This window comes from Podarcis liolepis (genome assembly GCF_965112155.1).
Source record: "Podarcis liolepis genome assembly, chromosome: 6".
NCBI classification, from domain to species: Eukaryota; Metazoa; Chordata; class Lepidosauria; order Squamata; family Lacertidae; genus Podarcis; species Podarcis liolepis.
The window spans coordinates 8,131,576-8,159,345 of NC_139559.1; the positions used below are offsets into that span (position 1 = coordinate 8,131,576).

Genomic DNA, 27,770 nt, shown 5'->3' on the forward strand with positions numbered 1-27,770 from the left:
CCATTTTCTGATGCAAGGCAGTGTGTGGCGAGGGTATTCCTTTCCATGCGATTGCTTTGGTAGGAAATGGAGTCTGGCTCTAGTAAGATTTTTCAAAGGTGCTGCTTAACTGGGGTTAGAGAGCTAACGTAATGGAAGAGGGTCCTTTGGCTTATGGAACAGAAGATAGTAGCAGTTCAGAAGGCTTTCTTTCTCTTAAAAAAATGAAACCCATCCTTTGTGGCCTTAAACAATATGACTTTTCCTTCTGCCCAGCCAATTTGAGATGTATCGAGTTCTGCAACAGAGCCGTTACTGTGCTATGCTAGAAAATACGGCCTTTTTCTTCCTCTTTTGGCCCACGATCTCTGCGGGTAATCGAATATAGGCAGATGAAAAGAGGAGCAAAGGCATTTTGCTAAATAGAGGCTTGTCACACACTCATAACATGATGCAGCAAGTTTCGGCGCAGTCCATTTTTTTCCAGCCGGAATGTACCAATTTTGACGGCTGCGGGAGCCGGATGGGCTGATTAGTCAACCTGATAAATCGTCGTCATTGGGTTGTACAGGGTGGGATGAGGGTCATGGTGCTTCTCTGGAAGGGAAACCCTTGTTAATTGCAGGTCAGGATCTGCCCTTCTCTACCCACCTGTCACACTGGGTCTGCTAAATGCAAGGAACAGATTAATTCCAGCAACTCCCTGAGCAAAAGTATTTATTTATTAATTACGGGTGCTATGTATTCAGAATCAAGGTTGCACTCCCAGCCCAATAATGTTGGCTTATTCTGGTTTGATTCTTCAAGGTTCAGTTAATTGCTCTGGCAATTGGGTTGTTGCCGTTGTTTATGTAATAAAATTATTAATGACCTTGTGATATTGAAGTCCATTTTGTGGCATTCTGGTCCAGATAGTTAAACAGGTGTAGAGTTGTGTGTTGTGCTGCAGAGGGCTGAAAATAATAATAATTTATGGAAAATATGCAAATGTGTGCAAACCATTTTCAGTGCATATGGTTCATCCTGGTTCCTGAGCACTGCTTGGGGCGCAGAATATTTAGAAGATATATAAACTGCAGGAACAAATTGCTCTCCAAGCACTGTAGAAATGAAACCCTACAGAACATATAGAGAGTTGGAATATAGGGACGTTTCGGTGGGGAAAATGGAAGGAAACATGGCGTTATGCAGCTTTCTGGCCTAACTGCAGCAGGAAAACTGGGCAGGTTATTCCTCAAAGGTGACAGGCATCCGATTTAGGAGAACAACGCAAGTTTTATTAATTAATCGGATATGGTGTGATGCCTGTCGCAGGGACTCCTATCACGGCTACAGAATAACTCCACCTCCAGCTTCTTTCCTCCGCTGGAGGTTTTTAAGCAGAGGTTAGATGACCATCTGTCATGGATGCAGTGTGGTGTAGTGGTTAAGAGCGGTAGTCTTGCAATCTGGGGAACCGGGTTCGCGTCTCCGCTCCTCCACATGCAGCTGCTGGGTGACCTTGGGCCAGTCACACTTCTCTGAAGTCTCTCAGCCCCACTCACCTCACAGAGTGTTTGTTGTGGGGGAGGAAGGGAAAGGAGAATGTTAGCTCCTTTGAGACTCCTTAGGGTAGTGATAAAGTGGGGTATCAAATCCAAACTCTTCTTCTTCTTCTTCTTAGCTGAGTTTCCTGCATTTGAAGGGGGTTGGACTACAGGACCTTTGGGGGTCCTAACTCTACAATTCTATGATTCTCTAGCTCCTAACAGGCACATTATGCTCCCTGGGGACAGCCTCAGAGGTAGTGTGAGACCTCTACTTAACATTTTGTGTTGCAGTATATTTATCAAGGATTTAAGACTTAAGGCTTGCTGAGATGTATCAGACTGAGTCAGATAAGTACTGGAGATGCAAAGAAGTTGAGGGAACGTACTTTCACAAGTGTTGGATTTATAAAAGGGTAAAAGAGTATTGGGAAATGATACATAATTAATAATAATAATAATAATAATAATAATAATAATAATAATAATAATAATTATATATACCCCGCCCATCCGGCTGGGTTTCCCAAGCCACTCTAGGCGGCTTCCAACAGAATATTAAAATACAATAGTCTATTAAACATTAAAAGCTTCCCTAAATAGGGCTGCCTTCAGATGTCTTCTAAAAGTCTGGTAGTTGTTTTTCTCTTTGACATCTGGTGGGAGGGCATTCCACAGGGCGGGTGCCACTACCGGGAAGGCCCTCTGCCTGGTTCCCTGTAACCTCACTTCTCACAATGAGGGAACCGCCAGAAGGCCCTCGGCGCTGGACCTCTGTCCGGGCAGAACGATGGGGGTTCCGAGGCTGTATATTGGAAAAAAATGTTCAAAATGTTCAAAAGTCCTTTCCCAAAAGAAACAGAGTCCTTTTTGTTGGGGATAATTCAGACGGAAATTCCCAGGTGTCATAAAAGTTTATTTATGTATGCTACTACTGCGGCCTGTGTTTCGTTAGCCCAAAAATGGAAAATGAGCGAGGTCCCAACCAAAAAAGAATGGCAACTTAAGCTGACAGAATACGCACAGCTTGTAGACTTAACATATAGAATTAGAGAACAAGAAGAACATACGTTTAGAGAAGATTGGGAAACGTTTATTGAATATATGGGGGAAAACAGTGTACACCTGAAAACGTTGGCAATATTAAGATAAATTCAGCAGTGTACATAAGTTTTGATGGATGCAGTAATGGAATAATGAATGGTTTAGTTTTTGTAAAATATGCAGGGATTTATGATAAACAAAATGAACCATGGAAAGAGAAGGGAAGTCCTTGATGTTTTAAGGAAGTTTAAATGAGTATTTTAGATTGTAAAACAGAAAATTTAGTTTGCCTGCCCATGAGATAGAGGGCTGTCCTCTGCAATGCAGGGCACATGGGCACCCTAACCCGGCCTTTGACCCTGGGTGGTTACTGCTGGGGACCCTGTAGGTTGTCTCTCATCATGAACTGATCCTGCTGGCGAAAGCACTTGACAGCATTCCCAGGTTGTTGGTTCAAAGTTCGGAAGAGGTTTCAACAGCTTAGCAGCCAGAGATCGGAAAAGCATTATAGGAAATGTCCTGTAGGCACCACACGGGCTTCCCTTAGGCATCTGGTTGGCCACTGCCAGAAGAGGGTGATAGACTAGGTCCCCCCATCTTTTCTTAAGCTCTTAAGCACTGCTGTTATATCTAGAAAAATGGGAACTCTTCATGAACGCCTCCCTTGCTATCCTAGAATGGCAGTGGCGCAAAGGTGCTCAAAATGCGTTCCCTGTCCCTCCCTAATTGTGGTGCTTGAAAAAACCCGCCATAACCGCTGCCTAGGCCCAGGGACCAATTTGGGAAGCTTGCTCTCTCTCGGTTTTCAAACTTAATCCGTTCCAAGGACCAATGGGCTGGCTGCAAAGTCATGGGGGGGGGGGAGACACAGCTTGGAAGATTCCAAAACCGGAGCATTTACCGTATTTTTTGCTCCATAAGGCGCACCTAGTTTTTAGAGGGGGAAATCAAGAAAAAAAATATGTTTTTGATTGTCCGCTTCTCCCAGAGCTTCTCGGGGCTGCTGGGGAAGCCCGGGTCTCCCCCCCCCAGCCCCAAAGAGCAAAGAAGCCAAGACAGTGAGCGGGATCCATCCCGCTCACTCTTGGCTTCCTCTTTAGCCGCGTGCAGCCTCTCCCGGCCGGAGGGGTTGCGCTCAGCTAAAGCCCCTCCGGCTTCCCTAGGGGTGCGCAGGGTTATGGCAATTCCCCCACCTCCCACAAAAGCCCACAGGAGCCACGCACCCTTTAAGGAGCGCATGGCTCCTGCAGGCTTTTCTACGAGGAGGAAGAAGGGACTGACTGGCCGCGTCAGTCCCTTCTCCCTCCTGGGGAAAAGCCCGCAAGAGCTTTGCGGAGATTGTGTGCGGCTCTTGGGGGCTTTTCCTGCTTGCCTCCCCCCTGCATTCGCTCCATAAGACGCACACACATTTCCCCTTACTTTTTAGGAGGGAAAAAGTGTGTCTTATGGAGCGAAAGATACGGTACTTCCGGGTTTTCAGCGTTTGGGAGCCAAAACGTTCCAAAATGGAGGTGTTCGGGAACTGAGGTACAGATACAGGAGCCCAAGAATTGGAAGGGGTTTGGGGCATCAATGCCCATCTCTTGCGGGCGCTCAATTAGTGCCAGCGCATTCTGCCAAGAGCTTGGGTGTAACCTTTGACACCTCCCTTTCCATGGCGCAGGTTGCAGCCACAGCAAAGGTGGCTGTATTAAGCAGTTGGTCCCTTACCTTTCCCGCCCCGACCTGGGCACAGTGATCCATGCGACGGTCACCTCCAGGCTTGACTACTGTAATTCGCTCTACGCGGGGCTGCCCTTGAAGCTGACCCAGAAACTCCAGCGGGTGCAGAATGCCACGGCGAGGTTCCTTACGGGGTCTCTGCCGTGGGATCCAGTGCTTTACCAACTGCACTGTCTCCCGGTGGAGTACAGGGTCAGGTTTAAGGTGCTGGTTTTGACCTTTAAAGGACGCAGGTGGCGCTGTGCGTAAAACCTCAGCGCCTCGGACTTGCCGATCGCATGGTCGGTGGTTCGAATCCCCGCGGCGGGGTGAGCTCCCGTCTTTCGGTCCCAGCTTCTGTCCACCTAGCAGTTCGAAAGCACCCTTAAGTGCAAGTAGATAAATAGGTACCGCTTTATAGCGGGAAGGTAAACGGCGTTTCCGTGCGCTGGTGCTGGCTCGCCAGAGCAGCTTCGTCACGCTGACCACGTGACCCGGAAGTGTCTGCGGACAGCGCTGGCTCCCGGCCTCTTAGGTGAGATGAGCGCACAACTCTAGAGTCGGACACGACTGGCCCGTACGGGCAGGGGTACCTTACCTTTTGACCTTTAAAGCCCTATGCGGCCTAGGACCCTCGTACCTACGGGACCGCCTCTCCTGGTATGCCCCACAAAGGACCTTAAGGTCCACAAATGACAACACTTTGGAGTTCCCAAGCTGCAAGGTGGTTAGATTGGTCTCAACTAGGGCCAGGGCCTTTTCAGTACTGGCCCCGACTTGGTGGAACGCTCTGTCACAAGAGACTAGGGCCCCGCGGGACTTGACATCTTTCCACAGGGCCTGCAAGACAGAGCTGTTTGGACTCAGTCTGACCCTTATGTTTCCTTCCCCTTCTGGTCTTGATCTAGCAACTATTTTAAAAATGAGGCTGCATTTTAAATTGCATTTTAACCTGTATTTAAAATTGGGGTTTTTTCCCCCCATCACTTTTTTTTAAAACTGTGATTTTATTGGTGCTGGCCGCCCTGAGCCCAGCTCTGGCCGGGGAGGGCGGGGTATAAATAAAATTGATGATGATGATGATGATGATGCAGACTGTTCCCTCCCCTCTGCCCCATAAATCACAACATCAACAGCATTCTCTGTAGAGGAAAGCCTTTTAATGTGTAATATTTTATTATGTTTATATATATATTGGAAGCTACCCAGAGTGGTTGGGGCAACCCAGTCAGATGGGCAGGGTATATTAATAATAATAATATTAATTGCACTTGGATTTTTCATAGAAATTATAGAGTTGGAAGGGACCTGAGCACCACCTAGTTCAACCCCCTGCAATGCAGGAAAATGCAGTGGTCCCTGGCAGAATCCGGGACCAAAGAGAAGAGTCGGTGGAAGAAGATTGGAAAAAAATTAAAGTATATCTTCAAAAATATTGTAAAATTAAGGACTGTTAGAAAGGTGTTGGAAAAAGAAAATTAGGTAGTTTTGGTAGTTATGAGATACAGCATTAAGATAAAAATGAGTTGATGAAAGTGATGAAAGAGAGGACGTTAAACTATATTATTTTAAATTAAATTACTTAAATGAAAATAAGGTTGGAAGGATTTGCTGAAAAAAACGATTCGAATTAGAATACAAAATTGGGAGGTGTGAGGAGGTCAAGGAAATAAGTAAAGGAAGAAAGCTATGTAAGGGTTTAATCTGTTCTTTATTATATTTTTTTTTAATTGAATGTATTTTTATACCTTCTTTTTCTTTTTTTCTGTTACTGTTGTATTCTTTTTTATATTTTGTATTGTTCTTTTCTCTTTTTGAAATCTTAAACTTTGAATATCATATATATATATATATATATATATATATATATATATATATATATATATTTGCTTTCGTAGATTTTCACGGGTACAGGAATGCAGGTTTTGGTGTCTTCGGGTGTCTTCCCGTGTAAGAGTTGGGGTGTCTAGGCGACGTTTCGACGAGGTCTCACTCGTCATCTTCAGGCTGGTGCTTTCGGCTTCTTGTTACTGGAACAGCAGGATCTCAGTGTTTGAGTTCCTATAAATACTGTTGAGGGGGTGTGGTGTATAGCCTCCAACGTTCTGGGCAGAGAGGAAGTTCCCAGGTTAGTGTGCCTTTTCTTCTTTTGTTCCTTAATTACTTGAGGGATATCTTGAGTGATTTCTTGAGTGATATTCTGAGTACCACTTAGGTGGGTCATTAGGTGTGGATTAGTTGCTAAAGCTTTCGTGTCTTGACCTCTTGAGCTTGTGAAGAGTTTTTCTGAGAAGATGGCTGTACTGCACTTAGTTGTGCTCTGGCTTGGCTTCGTGTATAGGGGCGAGCTGTGGTTTTGTGCCCTGTGCCAGCCAGATCTGTGTAGGGATTGCATATATATATGTGTAGGGATTGCATATATATATATGTGTAGGGATTGCATATATATATGTGTAGGGATTGCATATATATATATATGGAAAATGCAGTTGTCCCATATGGAGATTGAACCTGCAACCTTGGCATCATCAGCACCGTGTTCTAACTAGCTGAGCTAAAGCCCTTACAAAAACTTCTCCCCTCTTTCTCCAACCTGTTAGATGGGGAAAGGCTCCTTCAAGTATGCCTGGGTGCTGGACAAGCTGAAGGCTGAGCGTGAGCGAGGGATCACCATCGACATCTCTCTCTGGAAGTTCGAGACCACCAAGTACTACATCACCATCATTGACGCCCCCGGGCACCGGGATTTCATCAAGAACATGATCACGGGGACTTCGCAGGTGAGAAAGGGGAGGCTGTTTGTCTCAGGGCAGGGGGCACCTTTGGGTTGTTCCCTGAGCACCAGCACAGCACCAACATCCTTTTTCCCTGCGTGGGTCCCTGCCAGCAGAACTGTGTGACCTGGATTTTCTTAAAAATGGAAGTCCTAGGAACCCTGGCTGGCCAAATGGCGAAGCTAGCATGCTTTGTGCGTTGGAAAGGGGCCGTAGAAATTCTTAGAAATGCATTTGGAGCGTGCTCTCCCCTCCCTGCTTTCCTGGGAGTAAAAAAGGACGAACTCCCTATAGGAGCCATCAACTATTTATAGGAGCAGATGGCACTATCAGTTTTCAGGTATCGAGCCAACAGTTCGTAGAACTTGTTGAGTTACAATATTGGAAGGGATATTAGGAGCCCAATATGTACCTGTTTTGTTTAGGAAATCTCGGGGGGGGGGGTGCTGTATCCCAAGACACGTAGTTTATTTACTTATTGTGGTTATATTCTACCTTTTCCTCCAAGTGGCTCCCCCTTCTGCCATCTGCTTTCTAAAACAGTACATGGACCGGAACACAGTCATCTTTTGAAACTCGCACCCCTCCAAATTTGTAATGCAGGTCCGCAAGCCAAACAATGTGTGCTGAAATTGGCTGTGCATTCAGTATAGTGAGCCTCAGCCTGTGGAACTCCCTCCCACCTGAGATTAGGCAGACCCCCTCCTTGTTGAACTTCCAGCAAAAGACAAAGACGTCCTTATTCCAGCAGGCGCCTTAAGGCCTTTAGTTTGGTTTTGTGAGGGATTTTTATTGTTTTATTTTCCCATTTTCTATGGATTGTTTTTATGTACAGGTGGCAACCCTTTTGCGCAAGGGTTCTGTTCCTGGCGCCCGTGTTTGTCGGCAGAGTGCAAAAACCCCACCTCATTCTGGCCAAGCTCTGCTTTTTTCTAAAAGGGGCCCAAGCACCGGTTGTGCGTCAGTTGCACACTAATCAGTGCAAATCGGTCACTGCCTGTATAGTGCTTAGAAATGGGAAATGTACTTAAAAATGCAACACAGTGGTTACCTCGGTTTTCAAACGTAATCTGTTCTGGAAGACCGTTCGAGTTCCAAAACGTTCGAAAACTCAGTATGGAAGCCTCAATAAATACGGAAAACTCAATACGGAAGCTGCGTGGCCTTTTCGACTTCTGAGAAGAGTTCGAAAACCAAAGCATTTACTTCCGGGTTTACGGCGTTCAGAAACCAAAATGTTCGTCAATGGAGACGTTCGAAAACCGAGGTACCGCTGTATATTGCTTGGCAAAAAATGTGCTTATTGGGAGACGTTTGCGCTAAAATGCTTGATGCTGTTTTTTAATTTTATTTTACAAAACGCTGATAAAAGTTTCACGAGGACTTCTTTAAAAGATTGCGAGCCGATGTGGAAAAGTGGAACTTAAGATTGGGGGAAAGAAACGAGAAATGGAGAGAAAATGAAACCGGGAAATCCTCCTGTGACGTTTTGCAAACCGTCATGCGAAAACCGCCACACTCCTAAGCGTGACTGTGCCTTGTTTCCCTGCAGGCCGACTGCGCCGTCTTGATTGTGGCTGCTGGGGTAGGCGAGTTCGAAGCCGGCATCTCCAAAAATGGCCAGACCCGTGAACACGCCCTCCTGGCGTACACCCTGGGTGTCAAGCAGCTCATCGTGGGCATTAACAAGATGGACTCCACGGAGCCGCCATACAGCGAGAAGCGCTACGATGAGATCGTCAAGGAGGTCAGCGCCTACATCAAGAAGATCGGCTACAACCCAGCGACCGTTCCCTTCGTGCCCATCTCTGGCTGGCACGGAGATAACATGCTGGAGCCGTCTCCCAACGTAAGTCTCTGGTGGGCGGTGCTAGGCTATGTTCACATGAGGTTTGCAGCTCCAGTTGGGTCCAATCAAAGCTGGAGAAGCTCTTCCGTCGTCATCTCCCAGGGACAGGGAAGTCGACTTGCGAATACGAGAAAGGTTGGCTTGAAGAGGGAGTGTTAAGGCAGGCCAGGTGGAGCCTAGGCAGTGTTAGAAACTCGAATATATAAGCTAGGTGCCGAATGGCTACTTAAACCAGGGTTAGGGATGCTTAGCTGCCATTTTGGGAGCCATTTTGGCTGCTTGAAAGTTGTATTTTCAACACGACTTTCTGCTTCCTCAAATTTGTTCTCCTTGGGCAGATAAAATATTGTGGATAGAATTCTACAGGATGGCTTGCTAGTCCAATAATAATAATAATAATAATAATAATAATAATAATAATAATAATAATAATAATAATAATTTATTTGTACCCCGCCCATCTGGCTGGGTCTCCCCAGCCACTCTGGGCGGCTTCCAACAAAGATTAAAAATACATTAAAATGTCACACATTAAAAACTTCAGGTGTCTTCTAAATATCAGGTAGTTTTTTATCTCTTTGACATCTGACGGGAGGGCGTTCCACAGGGCGGGTGCCACTACCGAGAAGGCCCTCTGCCTGGTTCCCTGTAGCTTTGCTTCTTGCAATGAGGGAACTGCCAGAAGGCCCTCGGCGCTGGACCTCAGCGTCCGGGCTGAATGATGGGGGTGGAGACGCTCCTTCAGGTATACTAGACCGAGGCCATTTAGGGCTTTAAAGGTCAGCACCAACACTTTGCATTGTGCTTGGAAACGTACTGGGAGCCAATGGTTGACACTACCTGCTGACATCGAAAGGGTTCTTTCTGAGGGTGGTAGCCAATTAAGTTTCACTCAGAGTAAACCAGAGTAAACTAGGCGTTTCGTCTTGGCGACTGAAACCCTGGTTTAAGGAGCCATTTGGCACCTACTGTAGCTTATATATATCTCTGAGTTTCTGATATATATAAGCTACAGTAGGTGCCAAATGGCTCCTTAAACCAGGGTTACAGTCGCCAAAACGAAACCGCCTAGTTGCCATTTTTGGGTCAGATCTAAAGTCTTGTTTTTCAATACAACTTTTTGGTTCCTGAAATTCATTCTCCTTGGGCAGATAAAACGTAACAGGTAGAATTCTACAGGATGTGTTTCTGGTGTGTGAAAAGAATCAACATCCAGGGACCCCCAGGCATTCACCTCCAGATGGTGGAGATGTCAGATGTCATCCTGGCGCCTGGGCATCTTCACTTGGTTGCAAGTGGCCGATAGCCAGGTGCAAAATGCGCCTAGTGAATTTAAAACGCTGAGCCTATGTGGAGAGACTGTCCAGTCTGCGGGGCTGTGCCTTGCGAAAACCTGACATTCCTGGCTGAATCGGATCTCAACAATTGCCCGGAAAAGATCCAAAGGTAGATTTTGCATAGCTGAGTTTCAATCGAGTGGGTAAGATCGGATTTTTGCAAAGCAGAGCCACAGAACTCTTGGGCTCGTGGGAATTAATTTGTCCACAATACAATCAAAATATGGGCCCAGTGAAAGTGGATGAGCCTTCCGTTTATGCAGGGTGACAACCAGACCCAGAAAACCTAGTCGTTACTCAATATGAGCGTGAATCAAGGATGTCCTGTAATCCTTGAGAATCTGCCGCCATCTTTCAATTGTTCTTTATTGGACCAATCAATGCACAAAGGGTTCCCTGAGGCTAAGAAGTTTGGAATACATTACTTTGGGGCACCACTTGCCATCAGTGCTGGAGTTGTGAGCTGTATAATTTCTTTTTGGGATGACTAAGGATGCGGGTGGCGCTGTGGGTTAAACCACAGAGCCTAGGACTTGCTGATCAGAAGGTCAGCGGTTCGAATCCCCACGACAGGGTGAGCTCCCGTTGCTCAGTCCCTGCTCCTGCCAACCTAGCAGTTCGAAAGCATGTCATAGTGCAAGTAGATAAATAGGTACCGCTCCGGCGGGAAGGTAAACGGCGTTTCCGTGTGCTGCTCTGGTTTGCCAGAAGCGGCTTAGTCATGCTGGCCACATGACCCGGAAGCTGTACGCCGGCTCCCTCGGCCAATAAAGCGAGATGAGCCCCGCAACCCCAGAGTCGGCCACGACTGGATCTAATGGTCAGGGGTCCCTTTACCTTTACCTAAGGCCTAGTTCTTAACAAGATAAAGGGTTTATGGCCTGGCCTGTACTACTACTTAAGTTTATTGATTCAAAGCATTAATAATAATAATAATAATAAATAAATAAAATTTTATTTATATCCCGCCCTCCCCAGCCGAAGCCGGGCTCAAAGCGGCTGATAACAGTAAAATGATACAACATTCTAAAATCATTTCATTCTAAAATCAGTTCAAATCAGATTAATGGCAACCATTGGGCTCTGTGAGGATTGTGCCCTGGTCAAAGGCCTGGTGGAACAGCTCTGTCTTGCAGGCCCTGCGGAAAGATGTCAAGTCCCGCAGGGCCCTAGTCTCTTGTGACAGAGCGTTCCAGCAGATCGGAGCCACAGCCGAAAAATCCTGCTATTCAGCTGGAAAAGGTTCCCAGAGCAGTTTGCATACCAGTAAAACTAGTGCATTAATCCGAGCATCAGAGAGAGCCCCTTTCTCCACTAAAGGAGGCTTAAATAGCTACTTAAATACTATGATGTGAAAGATGATTATTCTGATGACCACACAGCCTTTATTCTGGGTAGTATCTGGGAGCGGAAGAAGCTTCTGTCCGGCTGCTCCCCTCGGCCTCAGTTGCAATGTCTGTAAAATGGGAATAATGGTGGATGAGTTCAGAGTTATTGTGAGGGCAGGCCCAGTGCCGGTCGCGTAGCACTCTGCAAACCAAACAAGTAATCGTTTGCCACTGCCTGTTAAAAGCTTTTTTAGCCAATTATTTTAATCAGCGTACCCAAAGCCCAGACAGCTGAATGTCGGCAGCTGCCAGTGCTGGAGAGATGACACTGAACAATCTAATTGAAAATAGGTTTGGGGAAAACAGGGTGACGTCATTTTGGAATTTATACTTCCTAAATATGGAGGTCAAGCGAGACAGGGCAGCAGTACGTCGTTGCAAATCTGTGTCTAGTGCGGCGTTGCTGGGCTTGTGGTTGAAAGCTGAGAATCCCTACAATCTGGTTCCCAGAACTTTTAGATGCAGCAGAACCACCTATGTTAGGAGGAGGAATGCTCACAAAACCTGACAGATATTTTGCGAGGATGCAGAAATGCATAGCTGTCAACTTTTCCCATTTCTTGCGAGGAATCCTATTCTGAATAAGGGAATTTCCCTTAAAAAAAAGGGAAATGTTGACAGCTATGCAGAAATGTGGGGAGCTCAAAATCAGAGTGGGAAATTGAGAGAAACCAAAATGGATAGATAGATAATGTCCGCCTCTACAACTGACCCATCACTGCAGTTGCATTGGGTACCTCAGTTGTTGAACGCAATCCGTTCCGGAAGACCGTCCGACTTCCAAAACGTTTGACAACTGAGGCGCAGAGGGTGGTTTACAAAGTCAATGGAGAAAATGGGGGGGGGGGAGGATGCAGCGGAAACTGTCCGACTTCTGAGGTGCGTTCAAAAACGGAAGCATTTGGGGTTCTGAGATGTTTGGCTTCCAAGACGCTCGAAAACCGAGGTACCACTGTATTGTGCTGAGGCATCCGCATCGATGTCCAATTCCTGGGAAGGAATTCCTTTCCTCTCTTTTTAGGGAAAGAACAGGCATGTGAGGGCCTTCTGGAGGACTGGGGCATCATGTGGATATAGCCATGAGATGGCTCCACATTTTTTGGGGGTGGGGGGGGGGATTTTGAAAAGTATGAACTGGGGCTTTGTTTTGTTTCCGAGCACGATTCAAAGTGTTGGTGCTGACCTTTAAAGCCCTAAACGGCCTCGGTCCAGTATACCTGAAGGAGCGTCTCCACCCCCATCATTCTGCCTGGACACTGATGTCCAGCGCCGAGGGCCTTCTGGCGAGAAGCAAAGCTACAGGGAACCAGGCAGAGGGCCTTCTCGGTAGTGGCGCCCGCCCTGTGGAACGCCCTCCCACCAGATGTCAAAGCGATAAACAACTACCTGACATTCAGAAGACATCTTAAGGCAGCCCTCTTCACGGAAGTTTTTAACGTGTGATATTTTATTGTATTTTTGGTTTCTATGGAAGCCGCCCAGAGTGGCTGGGGAGGCCCAGCCAGATGGGCGGGGTATAAATAATATTAATATTATTATTATTATTATTATTATTATTATTATTATTATTACAGAGTGATCACTCTGTCTTGCTCTTGTTCCTGCATCAGTTTGCTAGATGCTAGATCATTTATTGCAGTCAAAGACCAGCTCACATAACACAATAAAAACAGCGTTCATAAAGACAAAATACAGTGGTACCTCGGGTTAAGTACTTAATTCGTTTCGGAGGTCCATTCTTAACCTGAAACTGTTCTTAGCCTGAAGCACCACTTTAGCTAATGGGGCCTCCTGCTGCCACCGCGCCGCCGGAGCACGATTTCTGTTCTTATCCTGAAGCAAAGTTCTTAACCTGAAGCACGATTTCTGGATTAGCAGAGTCTGTAACCTGAAGCGTCTGTAACCTGAAGCGTATGTAACCTGAGGTACCACTGTATACAACTGGAGCAGATAGCAGCAATAGCTCATGATTTAAAATTGAGATATATATACATACACCCGTGCAACTGAGATTTGGGCTACCGTAAAAAATTGACCCTGAGGCGCCCCAAAGGTCGACTTCAGCATTTCCCTAGTAAGCTGTTTTATTCTCTGCATCAGTTTGGAACTCCGCAGCTTCTCACAGTTTTCAGTTCCTCCAACGTTTGTGAGTCTCCGGGCTTGCCGAAATTTAATAATTACATTTTTTTACTTGCCCTTTTCCGTGAGGGTCCCAGCAACTTAAAAATATGTCAAGTCAAAACAGATCACATTCAGGAGAATAGGGTGGGGCCTAAAGTGCATAAACAGACACCCCCGCCCCCCAAAAATAGTTACATGAAACCGAGAGGAAAAAGGAATACATTGAAAGCATCCTGTCTATTTCTAAAAGGCCACACAGATAGTTAAAGGCCTAAGGCCTAAAGAGGGAAGTTTTGACCTGGTGCCTAAAGATATGTAATGAAGGCGCCAGGCGAGCCTCCTTGGGGAGAGCATTCCAGATACAGGGAGCCACCACAGATGAGGCCCTGTTCTTGTGTTGCCACCCTTCAGACCTCTTGTGGAGGGGGCACATGAAGAAGGGCCTCAAATGATAATATCGGGGTCTGGGTTGGTTCATATGGGGAGAGGTGGTCCTTGGGGGATTGCGGTCCTGAGAGTGTGACCTCTGCTGGACTGTCACCTCCCCAAAAACATCAGAAGGCAGTGGCAGTACCAAGAGCTTCCCCTTCACTGATTTTCACATGCATTGTTATGTACTGAGTTGAATAGGATCCAAAAGGCAGCAGTCTGATTGGTCCTAGAACAATAGGATTCAGAATGCAGCAATCTGATTGTCCTAGAACAATAGGACCCAGAATGCAGCAGTCTGATTGGTCCACAGGAGCCACCCAATCCAGCTCCAGGTGGAAGTGAATCCGCAACCTGATTGGCCTACAGGAGAATTCCGGAATTAGCCTGTCACGTGGGGCCCATTGTGTAAATAATGTATATAAAGCAGACATTCTGGGGGAACTTCCATTCCTCCTCACCACTATGAGCTGAATAAAGAGCATGAAATCCACTCTCGACTCCGAGTATATTTCACGCGTCTTTAAAAGGAAGGAGGATGTCTTTCAGATAATTGCGCTAGAGAGCCTTTGTGGGAAAAGGGGAATAGGTGTCTCCTTACAACACTCAGCACCCTGGACAAACTACATTCCCCATAATTCTTTGGGGAGCAAGCCAGGACTTTAGAGTAGATGCTAACTTTTTGTATCTCTGTTTTAGATCTTACAATTTACGTGGAAATTGTTCAGTTCCTTTGTGCATTTTTTTGATGTTTTATTGAAATATACTCAGAGTCGCAAAGTGATTTCATGCTCTTTATTCAGCTCATAGTGGTGAGGAGGAATGAATGGAAGTCCCCTCACAGTATCTGCTTTATATACATTATTTACACAATGGGCTGCACATGATTGGCTAATTTCGGAATTCTACTGTAAGCCAATCAGGTTGTGGATTCACTTCTATCTGGAGCAGGATTGGGTGGTTCCTGCCAACCAATCATACTGCTGCATTGTTCTAGGACCAATCAGACTGCTGCATTCTGAATCCTATTGTTCTAGGACCAATCAGACTGCTGCATTTTGGATCCTATTGTTCTAGGACCAATCAGACTGCTGCAGTTTGGATCCTATTCAACTTAGTACATAACATTTATTTATTGCTTATGGCTGCTTTCGTTACGTTGTGTTTATGTGTCTTTTTTGTGTTGTAAGCTGCCTTGAGCGTGGTTTGAACTTTGGAAAGGCGGCATACAAACAAAATTATGTATGTATGGTGTGACTGTGGCCTAGGACTGGGCAGATCTGGGTTCAAATCCTTAGCCAGCCATGAAGTTCACTGGCTGACCTCGGGCCACCCACGGTATCTCAGCCTAACTAAACTTCCAGGGGTGTTGAGGGTAAAAATTGTCGGTGGCAGCGGCGCATGTAGTCTATGTTCAACTCTTTTGAGGAAAAGTAGATTGTAAGAGCAAATAAATAGAGAATTGCTTGGTTAAATTTCTGTAAGAGATTATTATGCTTAGTGCTCTATAGAGCTTTTCCTGTGTGCTCAAAGCAGTTCACATACATCATCTTAGCCGCTTTCAACAACAACCTTATAAGGCAGACCGCTATAACAGGTGCATTAATACAAACTAAAGGCAGGGCTGAGATTAAAGAAGTTAGTGTCTTGCCGCTTAATGAGTTCAAAAGAGATTTGAACCAGGGCCTTGCCAGCTCACAGTGGTCCTCAGTAGCAAATAAGGATGATTCCTTGCATCGCCACTGAAAATCTGTTCCTCGGGGTGTTTTGTGTTGCATCTGAGAGCGTTCCCCTCACTTCAAACGCAGGCTGTAGAATTGGCCTAAGAGCAGTGATGGCCAAACATGGCCCTCCAGCTGTTTTTGGACTACAACTCCCATCATCCGCAGCTAACAGGACCAGTGGTCAGGGCTGATGGGAATTGTAGTCCCAAAAACAGCTGGAGGGCCAAGTTTGGCCATCACTGGTCGAAGAGGGCATATTTCCTGCGATTCCACAGTCCCATGAACAAATGGAGAATTTGGCGTTAGATGTAAAATCCAGTGGCTTCAGTACGTCTCCTTTCGGTGTTTTAAAAATGCAGCGTCTTAGCCCTTACAACCGCAGGGATAAGCTTGAATTTTCCTTGCAGATTGCCTCAGAAGCTGGTGGGAAAGCGAGAGTGAAGGAAATGGGGTGCAGAATAAATTATACATAATAAGGTGACACGTGCAAATTGGCTTTATGTGCATAACCTGCGCAGGTCAAAGTGTTCAGGTTTTGTGATGCGTAACTTGCAAAAGTGATTTCGCTACTGAATTTTGCCTGCGTGGTGTTGTCTTTCGCTGCTCAGACAGACGCTCTGTTTTCCTGAATAGCATTTCTTTTCAGAAACGTGGAGGTCCTGTTCTTTCCTCTTCTCTTTCTACCCTCCAGATCTCTTTATATTCCCTTTCCTTCTCCTGGCTGGGCTGGGGCTTCTTCCTTAATGCAGAAGCTAGTCAGGTGACCCTCTGAGCCTGTCATGTGACCACCTTGAAATTCAGCAAGTCAGCGTTGGTGTGTTGGCGGAGATTAGTTTCTGTGAATCCTCTTGACGGTTCTGCACAGCTGGGCTAATGCTTTGTGACCTCCTTCAGGGAATACAGGACATGGCTTGGATGCAAGACAGACAGTATTGGTGGCTAGGAAAATGCGGGAGGGGATGTCCACAGCAGTTTCAAAATGAAGTCACCTTTAAAGATGTAGAAAATCAGTGAGTGGGTGACTTCTAACTACTGTCTCTCTCACACACTTGCAATTGCTAAATTTGTTAGGGGATTTGATAAAACAATGTACATTTAAATTTCAGAGTAGGTAAACGGAACCTCCAGGGACGCGGCTGGCGCTGTGGGTTAAACCACAGACCCTAGGGCTTGCTGATCAGAAGGTCGGCGGTTCAAATCCCCGCAAAGGGGTGAGCTCCCGTTGCGCGGTCCCTGCTCCTGCCAACCTAGCAGTTCGAAGGCACGTCAAAGTAGATAAATAGGTACTGCTCCGGCGGGAAGGTAAACGGCGTTTCCGTGCGCTGCTCTGTTTCGCCAGAGGCGGCTTAGTCCTGCTGGCCACATGACCCGGAAGCTGTACACCGGCTCCCTTGGCCAGTAAAGCGAGATGAGCGCCGCAACCCCAGAGTCGTTCGCGACTGGACAGGGTTCTTTTACCTTTACCCTTATTGAAGACTGGTCTGTCCATAACAGCTGCATTCAGCAGAAAATAATATTCAGAGTCCCCAGCCTCGGCCCAGTAATCCTGAAGGAGTGTCTCCACCTCCATCGTTCAGCCCGGACACTGAGGTCCAGCTCTGAGGGCCTTCTGGCAGTTCCCTCCCTGCAAGAAGTGAGGTTACAGGGAACCAGGCAGAGGGCCTTCTCAGTGGTGGCGCCCACCCTGTGGAACACCCTCCCATCAGATGTCAAGGAAATATACAACTACCTGACTTTTAGAAGACATCTGAAGGCAGCCCTGTTTGGGGAAGGTTTTTTTTGTTTCTTTTATACCAACAACCAAAACACAAACAGTGAACCCCCCCCCCCCCGACGGCTGATACATTGGGTATACATAATCAATAATAACATATTCAAATCAACCATATGTACAATTTTATATATGTTAACACTCCTCCATCCACAAGGTTTCTTTAACTGTTTGGGGAAGTTTTAATGTTTGATGTTTTATTGCTTTTTTATTAATATTTATTCATATTCTGTTGGGAGCTGCCCAGAGTGGCTGGGGAATATGTGTAAGTGTGTGTGTGTGTGTGTGTGTGTGTAAATAAATTAAATTAAAATAAAATCATCTCAAATTGCTCTGGGAAGCAAAGGAAGGATTGTATCCTTCAGTCCCTGCCCTTGTGATGAGGGAGAAATTCATACGGCTGGGTGAAGGTGTTCTGATGTGCCAACAGATCCTTCCTCACAGCCCACTGGATCCACACTCCCGCCATTTTGTTTTGCAGATGCCTTGGTTCAAAGGCTGGAAAGTGGAGCGCAAGGAAGGAAACGCCAGTGGAGTGTCGCTGCTGGAAGCTCTGGATACCATCCTGCCCCCCACCCGCCCCACAGATAAGCCTCTGCGCCTGCCCCTTCAAGATGTCTACAAGATCGGAGGTGAGTCCAGAGCTTTCCTGGCAGGTAGACAGGTGCCCTTGCTTAGCTAGGCGGATTTCCAGGCAGTAATCCGCTTTTGTAGTCTAAGCGACAGGAAGAGAAGAGGATTTGATTGCCGACACCGGCATTTACCTGTGTGCATTATAGATGGCAAGGTATGTAGCAATTGTGCCTGTCGCCTGAAGATGCCCTGACCGTTCAGTTTTGGCAAGAAGTCAGTTTCTCATCCTCATAATTGTGGAAGCAGGTTTGAAATGGCAGCGATGAACATGCTAAAAAATGGGAAACGAGAGGCATGAAAAAGACACTTCTCTATTCTACTGTCCAACACTTCACATTTCTTTTTATATATATATATATTATTAAGTTTTACAATTTTATATTCAACACAGTCACCATTATCACAAAAAAACATATAAATCTCAATCTCTCTCTCCCCCCCCCCCCAACTTCCCTCAACCTCCTCTTCTGGTTTTTTTAAAATATTTTTCTTTTCCTGCTTTTATTATTATTATTCTACCTTAATTTTGTAATCTTTAACTTAAATCTTCTTATCTTCCTATTTTTTTATATCATATTTTTCCAATTACATCCTGCACTTTGTTATTTTCCAGTTATCACATATTAACTTTTATACTTGATTTCTTAATTGTGTTTACTCAAACCCTGCTAGTGAGTCCACTTCTTTACAATATTTCTGTAGATGCATCATAAACGGCTCCCAGTCTTTTTTAAAGTCTCTGTTGTCCTTGTCTCAACGCTTTGCATTTCTAAGTTCATTTGCCGAAGGTCACTCACAAGCTCCTTCAGATGATTTCACACTTCAAGATACATTTCACAAATAATAATATTGCAGCCTCTTTGAAAAACCTGTCGCTTGCAAAACCTCCTAGCATTGGTAGAGTTGCTGCGGTGTTCGATTCTTTTTAATTTATTTAAGACATTTATGTGCGGCTTAAATTATTTTTAGGGTGCAGAGTACACCCATTTTACTGCTGTATTAAATGTCATTTAACGCTGGAGTGCATTGATTGGTTGGTTGTAGCCCACCTTAGGAAGGCATACCATATATTCTCTCCCCTCCCCCAAAGTGGCTTATAACACAAACTACAACATAAAAAAGACAAAATTTAAAAACAGCCATTCAAAAAAGGAGTTAGCAGCATTAAACTGCGACAGCAGGTGGCATGGTTCTTTAACAACCATGAAATCACCAAAATACAGACCAGAATATAAAACATCTCCAGCCTTTCCATGAAAGGGGCTGCAGAGTCCTGTGCTGTCAGTTATACGCAGCTGAAATTGACAGAATTGTCTCCGGGCCTGCAGTTTCCTATGCTTTCCCAATAGGTGTGTGTCTTTAAGTTGTCCGATGTTCTATCCAGTGCTGTTGTTGTTTAGTCGTTTAGTCATGTCTGACTCCTTGTGACCCCCTGGACCAGAGCACGCCAGGCACTCCTGTCTTCCACAGCCTCCCACAGTTTGGTCAAACTCATGCTGGTAGCTTCGAGAACACTGTCCCACCATCTCGTCCTCTGTCGTCCCCTTCTCGTGCCCTCCATCTTTCCCAGCATCAGGGTCTTTTCCAGGGAGTCTTCTCTTCTCATGAGGTGGCCAAAGTATTGGAGCCTCAGCTTCAGGATCTGTCCTTCCAGTGAGCACTTAGGGCTGATTTCCTTCAGAATGGATAGATTTGATCTTTTTGCAGTCCATGGGACTCTTAAGAGTCTCCTCCAGCACTACAATTCAAAAGCATCAATTCTTCGGCGATCAGCCTTCTTTATGGTCCAGCTCTCACTTCCATACATCACTACTGGGAAAACTATCGCTATAACTATACGGGCCTTTGTTGGAAAGGTGATGTCTCTGCTTTTTAAGATGCTGTCTAGGTTTGTCATTGCTTTTCTCCCAAGAAGCAGGCGTCTTTTAATTTCGTGACTGCTCTCACCATCTGCAATGATCACGGAACCCAAGAAAGTAAAATCTCTCACTGCCTCCATTTCTTCCCCTTCTATTTGCCAGGAGGTGATGGGCCCAGTGGCCATTATCTTCGTTTTTTCGATGTTGAGCTTCAGACCATATTTTGCACTCTCCTCTTTCACCCTCATTAAAAGGTTTTTTAATTCCTCCTCATATCCAGTGCTAAACTCTTGCAGTTCCTCTTCAGCCATGTCCACACCATTCATTTAAACTGCTATGATAACACTTTCAACAGTCACCACTTTCCCCAAAGGATTCTGGGAACTGTAGTATGTTGAGGATGTTGACAGTTGTTAGGAGACGCCCTGCTCCCCTTTCAGAACTACAGTTTTCAGAGCACCCTCGTAACCGTAGCTTTGTGAGGGCGCCAGGGGGTTTCCTGACAACTCTCGGCACCCGGAACAAACAACAGCTCCCAGAATCTCTTGGGGGGAAGCCATAGCGATGTGAAGTGGCGTCATAGTTATCTCTCGCTTGGACTACTGCAATGCGCTCTACGTGGGGCTACCTTTGAAGGTGACCCGGAAACTACAACTAATCCAGAATGCGGCAGCTAGACTGGTGATTGGGAGTGGCCTCTGAGACCACATAACATCAGTCTTGAAAGACCTACACTGGCTCCCAGTACGTTTCCGAGCACAATTCAAAGTGTTGGTGCTGACCTTTAAAGCCCTAAACGGCCTCGGTCCAGTATACCTGGAGGAGTGTCTCCACCCCCATTATTCTGCCCAGACACTGAGGTCCAGTGCTGAGGGCCTTCTGGCGGTTCCCTCACTGCAAGAAGCCAAGTTATAGGGAACCAGGCAGAGGGCCTTCTTGGTAGTGGCACCCGCCCTGTGGAACACCCTCCCACCAGATGTCAAAGAGGAAAACAACTACCAGACTTTTAGAAGACATCTGAAGGCAGTTTGTTGAGGGAAGCTTTTAATGTTTAATAGGTTATTATATTTTAGTGTTCTGTTGGAAGCCACCCGGAGTGGCTTGGCTGCCGAGGATTGCGTTTTGAGGATTGCGTTTCATTGCATGTTTCCCGCTGCCCTCTTTACCCCTCCGCAGGAATCGGGACCGTCCCCGTGGGCCGCGTGGAGACGGGGATCCTGAGACCCGGCATGGTGGTCACTTTCGCTCCCGTCAACATCACCACAGAGGTGAAGTCGGTTGAGATGCACCACGAGGCCCTGAGCGAGGCGCTGCCAGGGGACAACGTTGGCTTCAACGTCAAGAACGTATCCGTCAAGGACATCCGCCGCGGCAACGTCTGCGGCGACAGCAAATCCGACCCGCCTCAGGAGGCGGCCCAGTTCACTTCTCAGGTCAGCAGAAAGCGAGGCGGCAGCCATTTTGAAAGCCTTTGCCGTCGTATCACAGCTTCTGCGGCCGTTTGCGTGATGCAGACCTCTGTCCTGCCCGTGACGCTAGAGGAAGACGCAGCATTAACCAAGAGCCCTGAGATTTTATTCTGCAGAAGTCGCGTAGCCGGATGCCAGCTTTAAATAGTTTGCTTGGTGCGGTTAAATTGCTAAAGGCGCGATCCTGCACCCACTTAGCTGGGCTAGGAGTGAAGCCCGGTGAAAGCCTAAAACGTACAGTCATACCTCATGTTACGTCCGCTTCATGCTACGTTCTTTCAGGTTACGTCCCGCGGCAACCTGGAAGTACCGGAAAGGGTTACTTCTGGGTTTCACCGCATGCGTAGAAGCGCAAAATGACGCCATGCGCAGAAGCGATGAATCGCAACCCGCATGTGCGCAGACGTGCCGCTGCGGGTTGTGCTCTTTTCATGTTGCGAACGGGCCTCCGGAACTGATCCCGTTCGCAACCAGAGGTACCACTGTAGTTCTTTAGCTCTGGGGCTAGGTTTTAATTTGTCTCCTGATTAGTCTGTAGGACTGACGACGAATCAGTAGTCTCTCATTCAGTGACTTTTGATGGAAGGGTCACGGAGCACCCTTGTTAAAGGCCAGTTTTCCTCCTCACAAAGAATGCCAGGCTGTTGCTCATTAAATTTATAACCTATCCCACGGAAAAGTAAATTCTCCCTTCAATATGCCCCTTCGTGGAATGTTTTGCAAGGCATGTAGCTATTTAGATTTATTTGGCTAAGCCATTTTAATCACTTGAAAGCCAGATTCAGACTAAAAGGAAAGTGATAATGCAAAGGTAAGACCCTCCAAGTGGAGAGGAGGGCCAGTGCCTTCCCGCTGTTGTGGACTGCATGTTCCTTTAGCCTTAGCCAGCATGCCCAGTGCTCAAGAATGATGGGAGTTGTAGTCATCAACATTTGGAAAACACCACGCTGATTACTCCTGCCCTAGTTTCTGGTATTAGCCAAACCGGAGAGTATTTCAGGGTATTTTTTTGTTTTCCAGTTTGTTCAAATTCATCTCCCTGTCACTTTCCTAACAGCAAGTGGTTCATTTCTCTTTTAGGGTGGATTTTTCCCAGTAGGGTGACAGAGCGATGTCATCTGCTTTAATTGTGCGAAAGTACGGCTTCTCCCATCCACACTTTTGTTCATCTTGTGATTTCAAGTCACAGGTTCAAGGTTTTTTTTTTTTGACCCACCGCTTTTGTCCAGAAAACCTGCTGTTTGCTGATGAACTGGAACAAACAGCAACTGGGTTTCCTGCAGACTGGCATTTGTTCTGATTCAGAAGTAAACTGCTGGTTTTCCTTGGGGGGGGGGACCCTCTCAGAAATCATGGGATAAACGGGAATATAGATGCACCTTTAGTTTCCGAAAGTGCACTTGAATCCCTTCTGCAAAATGCCGCCAGTCTGCAGGAGCCCATTTTCCAGAATGCAGTAGCTAGAAGCGGCTGCCTTTTCAGCAGCCTTCCACAAGGGAGCAGCGTTGCCCAGCTAGGAAAGCCAGAAAGTTGCCGTGGTCATCCCATGCCCTTCCCGAATTTGTTCCGGCCTGAGTCCTTCTCTCGTTCTGTTGCACGGCTTAGGTGATCATCTTGAACCACCCCGGCCAGATCAGCGCTGGATATTCCCCCGTCATTGACTGCCACACTGCCCACATCGCTTGCAAATTCGCCGAGCTGAAGGAGAAGATTGACCGGCGTTCCGGCAAGAAGCTGGAGGACAACCCGAAATCCTTGAAATCGGGGGATGCCGCGATTGTGGAGATGATCCCGGGGAAGCCCATGTGTGTGGAGAGCTTCTCCCAGTACCCACCCCTGGGTGAGAACTTCATCTTTCCCTCAGATGCCTACCAAGTTGGGTGACGGGGGGCTCTTTCAAGCTAAACGGCTAGATGCCCAGAAACTCTGATGTAAGATAGACCTAGGAGCAGGAGGGAACCTTCTATGGCCCATATCTTAATTGCCCTACCTCTAGTGGGGCAGATTTGACGGCTGAATGGCTCGCCCACCTGCCAATCACCTAATGGCACTGTGACGTTGGGCAATGCTGCGCTTTGAAGCCCCGATTATTGGGGCTTCAAAGCGCAGCATTGGGCTGTTTGAAAGTCCTTTGGAAGCGTATCCATGCTGCCTTTTTAATTTCTGAAGGTGGGAGGCTTTAAAGAGCAGCTTAGGGCAATTTGGGAAAGGGGTTCCCTTTTCTTAATCACAGCAAGTTCCTTTTTTTTTTTTTGGAAGAAAACTTGGAATTCTCCAATGGCTACTGCAGACACCTTTTGAGCAGAATTGACTCACCCACTCCATTGAAGAAGGCATATATTTTAGCCAGGCTGTTAGACCTAAAAAGGGAGCTGTGCTTTCTGCTCTCTGCTTATGTGTTCTGCCACTTGCATTCTCTCTGTATTAGAGCTACGATGGATGGATGGATGCTTACTTAGCTGCCACTTTTCCACAATGAGCTGTCCCCAGAAGCAGCGGTTCTCAACCTGTGGGTCCCCAGATGTTGTCGGACTACAACTCCCATCATCCCTAAGCTCTGGACTTGCTAGCTAGGGGTGATGGGAGTTGTAGTTCGACAACATCTGGGGACCCACAGGTTGAGAAAGGCTGGCTTAGAGCAAACATTCAAAACATCAAAGTATAAATATACAAAATACAGAGATAGCTCAGTTGGTAGAGCATGAGATACTTAATCGCAGGGTCGTGGGTTCAAGCCCTACACTGGGCAAAAGATAACTGCAAAAGATAACTACGCCACGATTCTATGATTGCATGGTTTTAATGTATTTAAATAGATCGTTTTGATTCTATGTTACATTTTTGCCAATTTTTATTCCTTTTCATTTTTTTAAGCAAACTTAACATCAAATGAATTCAAATTTCATATGAATTTAAAAGTTGAATTCCCACCTCACTGTCCTTTTGTCTCACTACCCACACTTATTTGCTGCTCAATATTACATACATTTTTAGCATTTTATCCTTGTTTTATTTCTATTTTCCTTTTCAATAGTTTTGATTCTATCAACGCTTAATCGTTTTTTAACCATTGTTTACCCCTTATGTTTTTAGCTGTTCTTATTTTTATCTGTACACCTGCCTTGAGAAGACCCTGTTGCGGGTTAAATAAATATATAACAGCAGCGGCAGCAACAACAATAATAGTAATAATAACGAGATCTGCACGGCCGCATTTTGCCACAAGAGGGCAGTAGAGCGCCGTAGGCTCTGTGGCATTAGCAGGAAGTGCCCTCGTCCTCCGCCCAGCCTCTCACTCTTAACCCTTCGTGTGCCCCATGCAGGGCGCTTTGCCGTGCGCGACATGCGGCAGACCGTGGCCGTGGGCGTCATCAAGAACGTGGAGAAGAAGAGCGGCGGCGCCGGCAAGGTCACCAAATCGGCCCAGAAGGCCCAGAAGGCTGGCAAATGAATCGTAGGTGCCCAGTGCCTCGCGCAGAAACCATCCCCGCAGCCGGGATGCCGCCACCTTCTCCCCGAGGGGCATGCGTGCACATCCGCTTGTAAGAGTCTGTATGTCAACGACTGGATGCTCACCATTAAAGTCCAGTGGAAATTCTTTAAAAGGAAAAGCATGTCCCGGCGTCCGTGAGGCTTTGTGTTCAAATTTTACCAATAAAACTGGTATACAACATCCACAGCGAAAACGTGGGGGTGTCGTTTGTGCGGTTGGGCCAGTCTGCCCGTGAGTCGTTTTCACCTCTTTGTGCTGGCAGTATTATTAAGAGCAGTCGGTAGAGCGTGAGACTTGGGGTCGTGGGTTCGAGTCCTGACTTGGCCAGGAAGACTTGCATCGCAAGGGGTTGGGTTCCTTCCAGCTCTGCGGTTCTAAGATTCTAATACAGGGGTCAGCAAACCTTTTCAGCGGGGGGTGGGGCGGTCCACTGTCCCTTAGGCCTTGTGGGCGGCTGGACTATATTTTGAAAAAAATAAATGAACAAATTCCTATGCCCCACAAATAACCCAGAGATGCGTTTTAAATAAAAGCACACATTCTACTCATGTAAAAACACCAGGCAGGCGCCACAAATATCCCAGAGATGCATTTTAAATAAAAGGACACATTCTACTCATGTAAAACCACGCTGATTCCCGGACTGTCTGTGGGCCGGATTGAGAAGGCGATTGGGCCGGATCCGGCCCCCAGGCCTTAGTTTGCCTACCCGTGGATTACATGAACCTCCAGGTGCCTTCCAATTCTATGATTCTGCAATTCCATCCAGGCCCCCCCCCCCAAATGGAACATCAGGCACCCACCTCAAACCCTGAAGGACCTGACTTCACCTGGAGGAACCCTGTTCGATGTTTTTTTGTATTTTGCTACATTGGCCTCGGGCTGTTGTAGCAGCTGATTCCCTAATTTTACAGCTGGGTTAGACCAGCAGGGCCCAAAATATTTACATGAGGGATGTTTTGAGAGAGAGGAGGGATCACTTGTGGTTGCTAGGCAACTTGCCAAGCATCTGCAGCAAAAATTGCCACCTGGGTCTTAAAAGATGTTGGAAATAAGATACTTAAAAACCTGTTTAACTTGCCTATGATGAGATGAATGAGTTTCATGGGATGAGAGCGTGACATAAATAGTAGTAATGACAGCAAACTAATAATTCAAATGCTAAAAATGCTAACCATTTTAAAAAGGAATTTTAAAAAGTGTGCCTTTAATTAGATGTTTACTACAGCAATTTTAGGCTGCCCCACAGAATTTATTATTTATTTCATTTCATTTCACGTTTAATTTGTACACCACCTTCCTATATTACCAGAAACGACAATTTACAGGCTGAAGAAACAACAAAACAGCAATGATCATCTGATCCAATACAAAAAGTCATAATAAAAAACATAACTTCAAAATAGACAACTTGTATCAAATAAAGCAGTCTTCAACAATCCATTAGAATATAACAGTAAACGGTAAAATTAAATATCAGCAAATAATAAACAGTTTGCACTTAACAATTTTTTTTTTTACTAAACTATAATCAATAAAGATAAGGGCCAGTTGCAATTCATAAAATAACTCAAAGCATTCAAAACCACGCAAAGGGATCAAATGGAGAAACAAGGACACACAACTTACAAAATTATTTTTTTACAAAAAATAATAATTTGCATCTCACCTTTCTCTGAGAGTTAGCTAGTCTGAGAGGCAGTATCTGGCCCAAGGTCACCCACCGAACTTAATGGCCTAGTGGGGATTTGAACCCTGGTCTCTCACAGGTTCTAGTGCGGCACTCTAACCATTGCACCACACTGTCCATTGAACAGGAAGAAATTGGAACTGAGGAGTAAACCTTAGCTTCCTCCACAAGATGCCTCCTTGTGTTCTGTTGAGCCGAAAGAGCCCGAAGGTTTGATAACTCTTGAGTTGGCGGCATCGGTTGTGAGACTGCCTTGCACTATCACATCTCCCCCTACCCCCGCCTGACCCAAATCCAGGCTGACCCCCCTTTACCTGCTAGCATCCTGCCACAGAAGCAAGCAGGAATCTTCTCTCAGCTCTGCTCCCGGTGGGGTCCACCATCCTCTGCCGCCTGACCTGTCTCGCCAGGAACCATGTGTCGGCATCAGAACTTAGCAATCTCATTGGTGATCCAGGTGGAGGTGGACGCGGGTGGCGCTGTGGTCTAAACCACGGAGCCTCTTGGGCTTGCCGATTGGAAAGTCGGCGGTTCGAATCTCCGCAACGGAGTGAGCTCCCGTTGCTCTGTCCCAGCTCCTGCCAACCTAGCAGTTCGAAAGCACGCCAGTGCAAGTAGATAAATAGGTACCACTGCGGCAGGAAGGTAAACGGCATTTCCGTGGGCTCTGGCTTCCGTCACGGTGTTCCTTTGCACCGGAAGCAGTTTAGCCATGCTGGCCACATGACCCAGAAAGCTGTCTGTGGACAAAAACCGGCTCCCTCGGCCTGAAAGCGAGATGAGCACTGCAACCCCATAGTCGCCTTTGACTGGACTTAACCGTCCAGGAGGCCCTTACCTTTATGTTACCAGGTGGAGGCAAAGGGGAAACAACTGTATTGGAAGAGGAGGACCAGGGGGTGACCTTTTGGTGGGGGGCTGCAATTAATTAATTAATTAATCTTAGCATGCTAGTAGCTGAGCTATAGGTTAAAACAAAGGAC

The 27,770-nt window shown here is 46.4% G+C and overlaps 1 protein-coding gene across 1 annotated transcript in view; it reads left to right on the top strand.

Moving 5' to 3' along the window:
- Positions 1-25,290, top strand: part of EEF1A2 (eukaryotic translation elongation factor 1 alpha 2) — a 38,587-nt gene extending 13,297 nt beyond the window's left edge. The window contains exons 3-8 of the mRNA XM_083507580.1: positions 6,851-7,030; positions 8,577-8,873; positions 18,125-18,275; positions 21,312-21,568; positions 23,210-23,444; positions 24,928-25,290. Coding sequence (XP_083363706.1) covers positions 6,851-7,030; positions 8,577-8,873; positions 18,125-18,275; positions 21,312-21,568; positions 23,210-23,444; positions 24,928-25,055 — 1,248 coding nt within the window. The 3' untranslated portion in view covers positions 25,056-25,290. The remainder of the gene's footprint in view (positions 1-6,850; positions 7,031-8,576; positions 8,874-18,124; positions 18,276-21,311; positions 21,569-23,209; positions 23,445-24,927) is intronic.
- Positions 25,291-27,770: the final 2,480 nt, after the last annotated feature.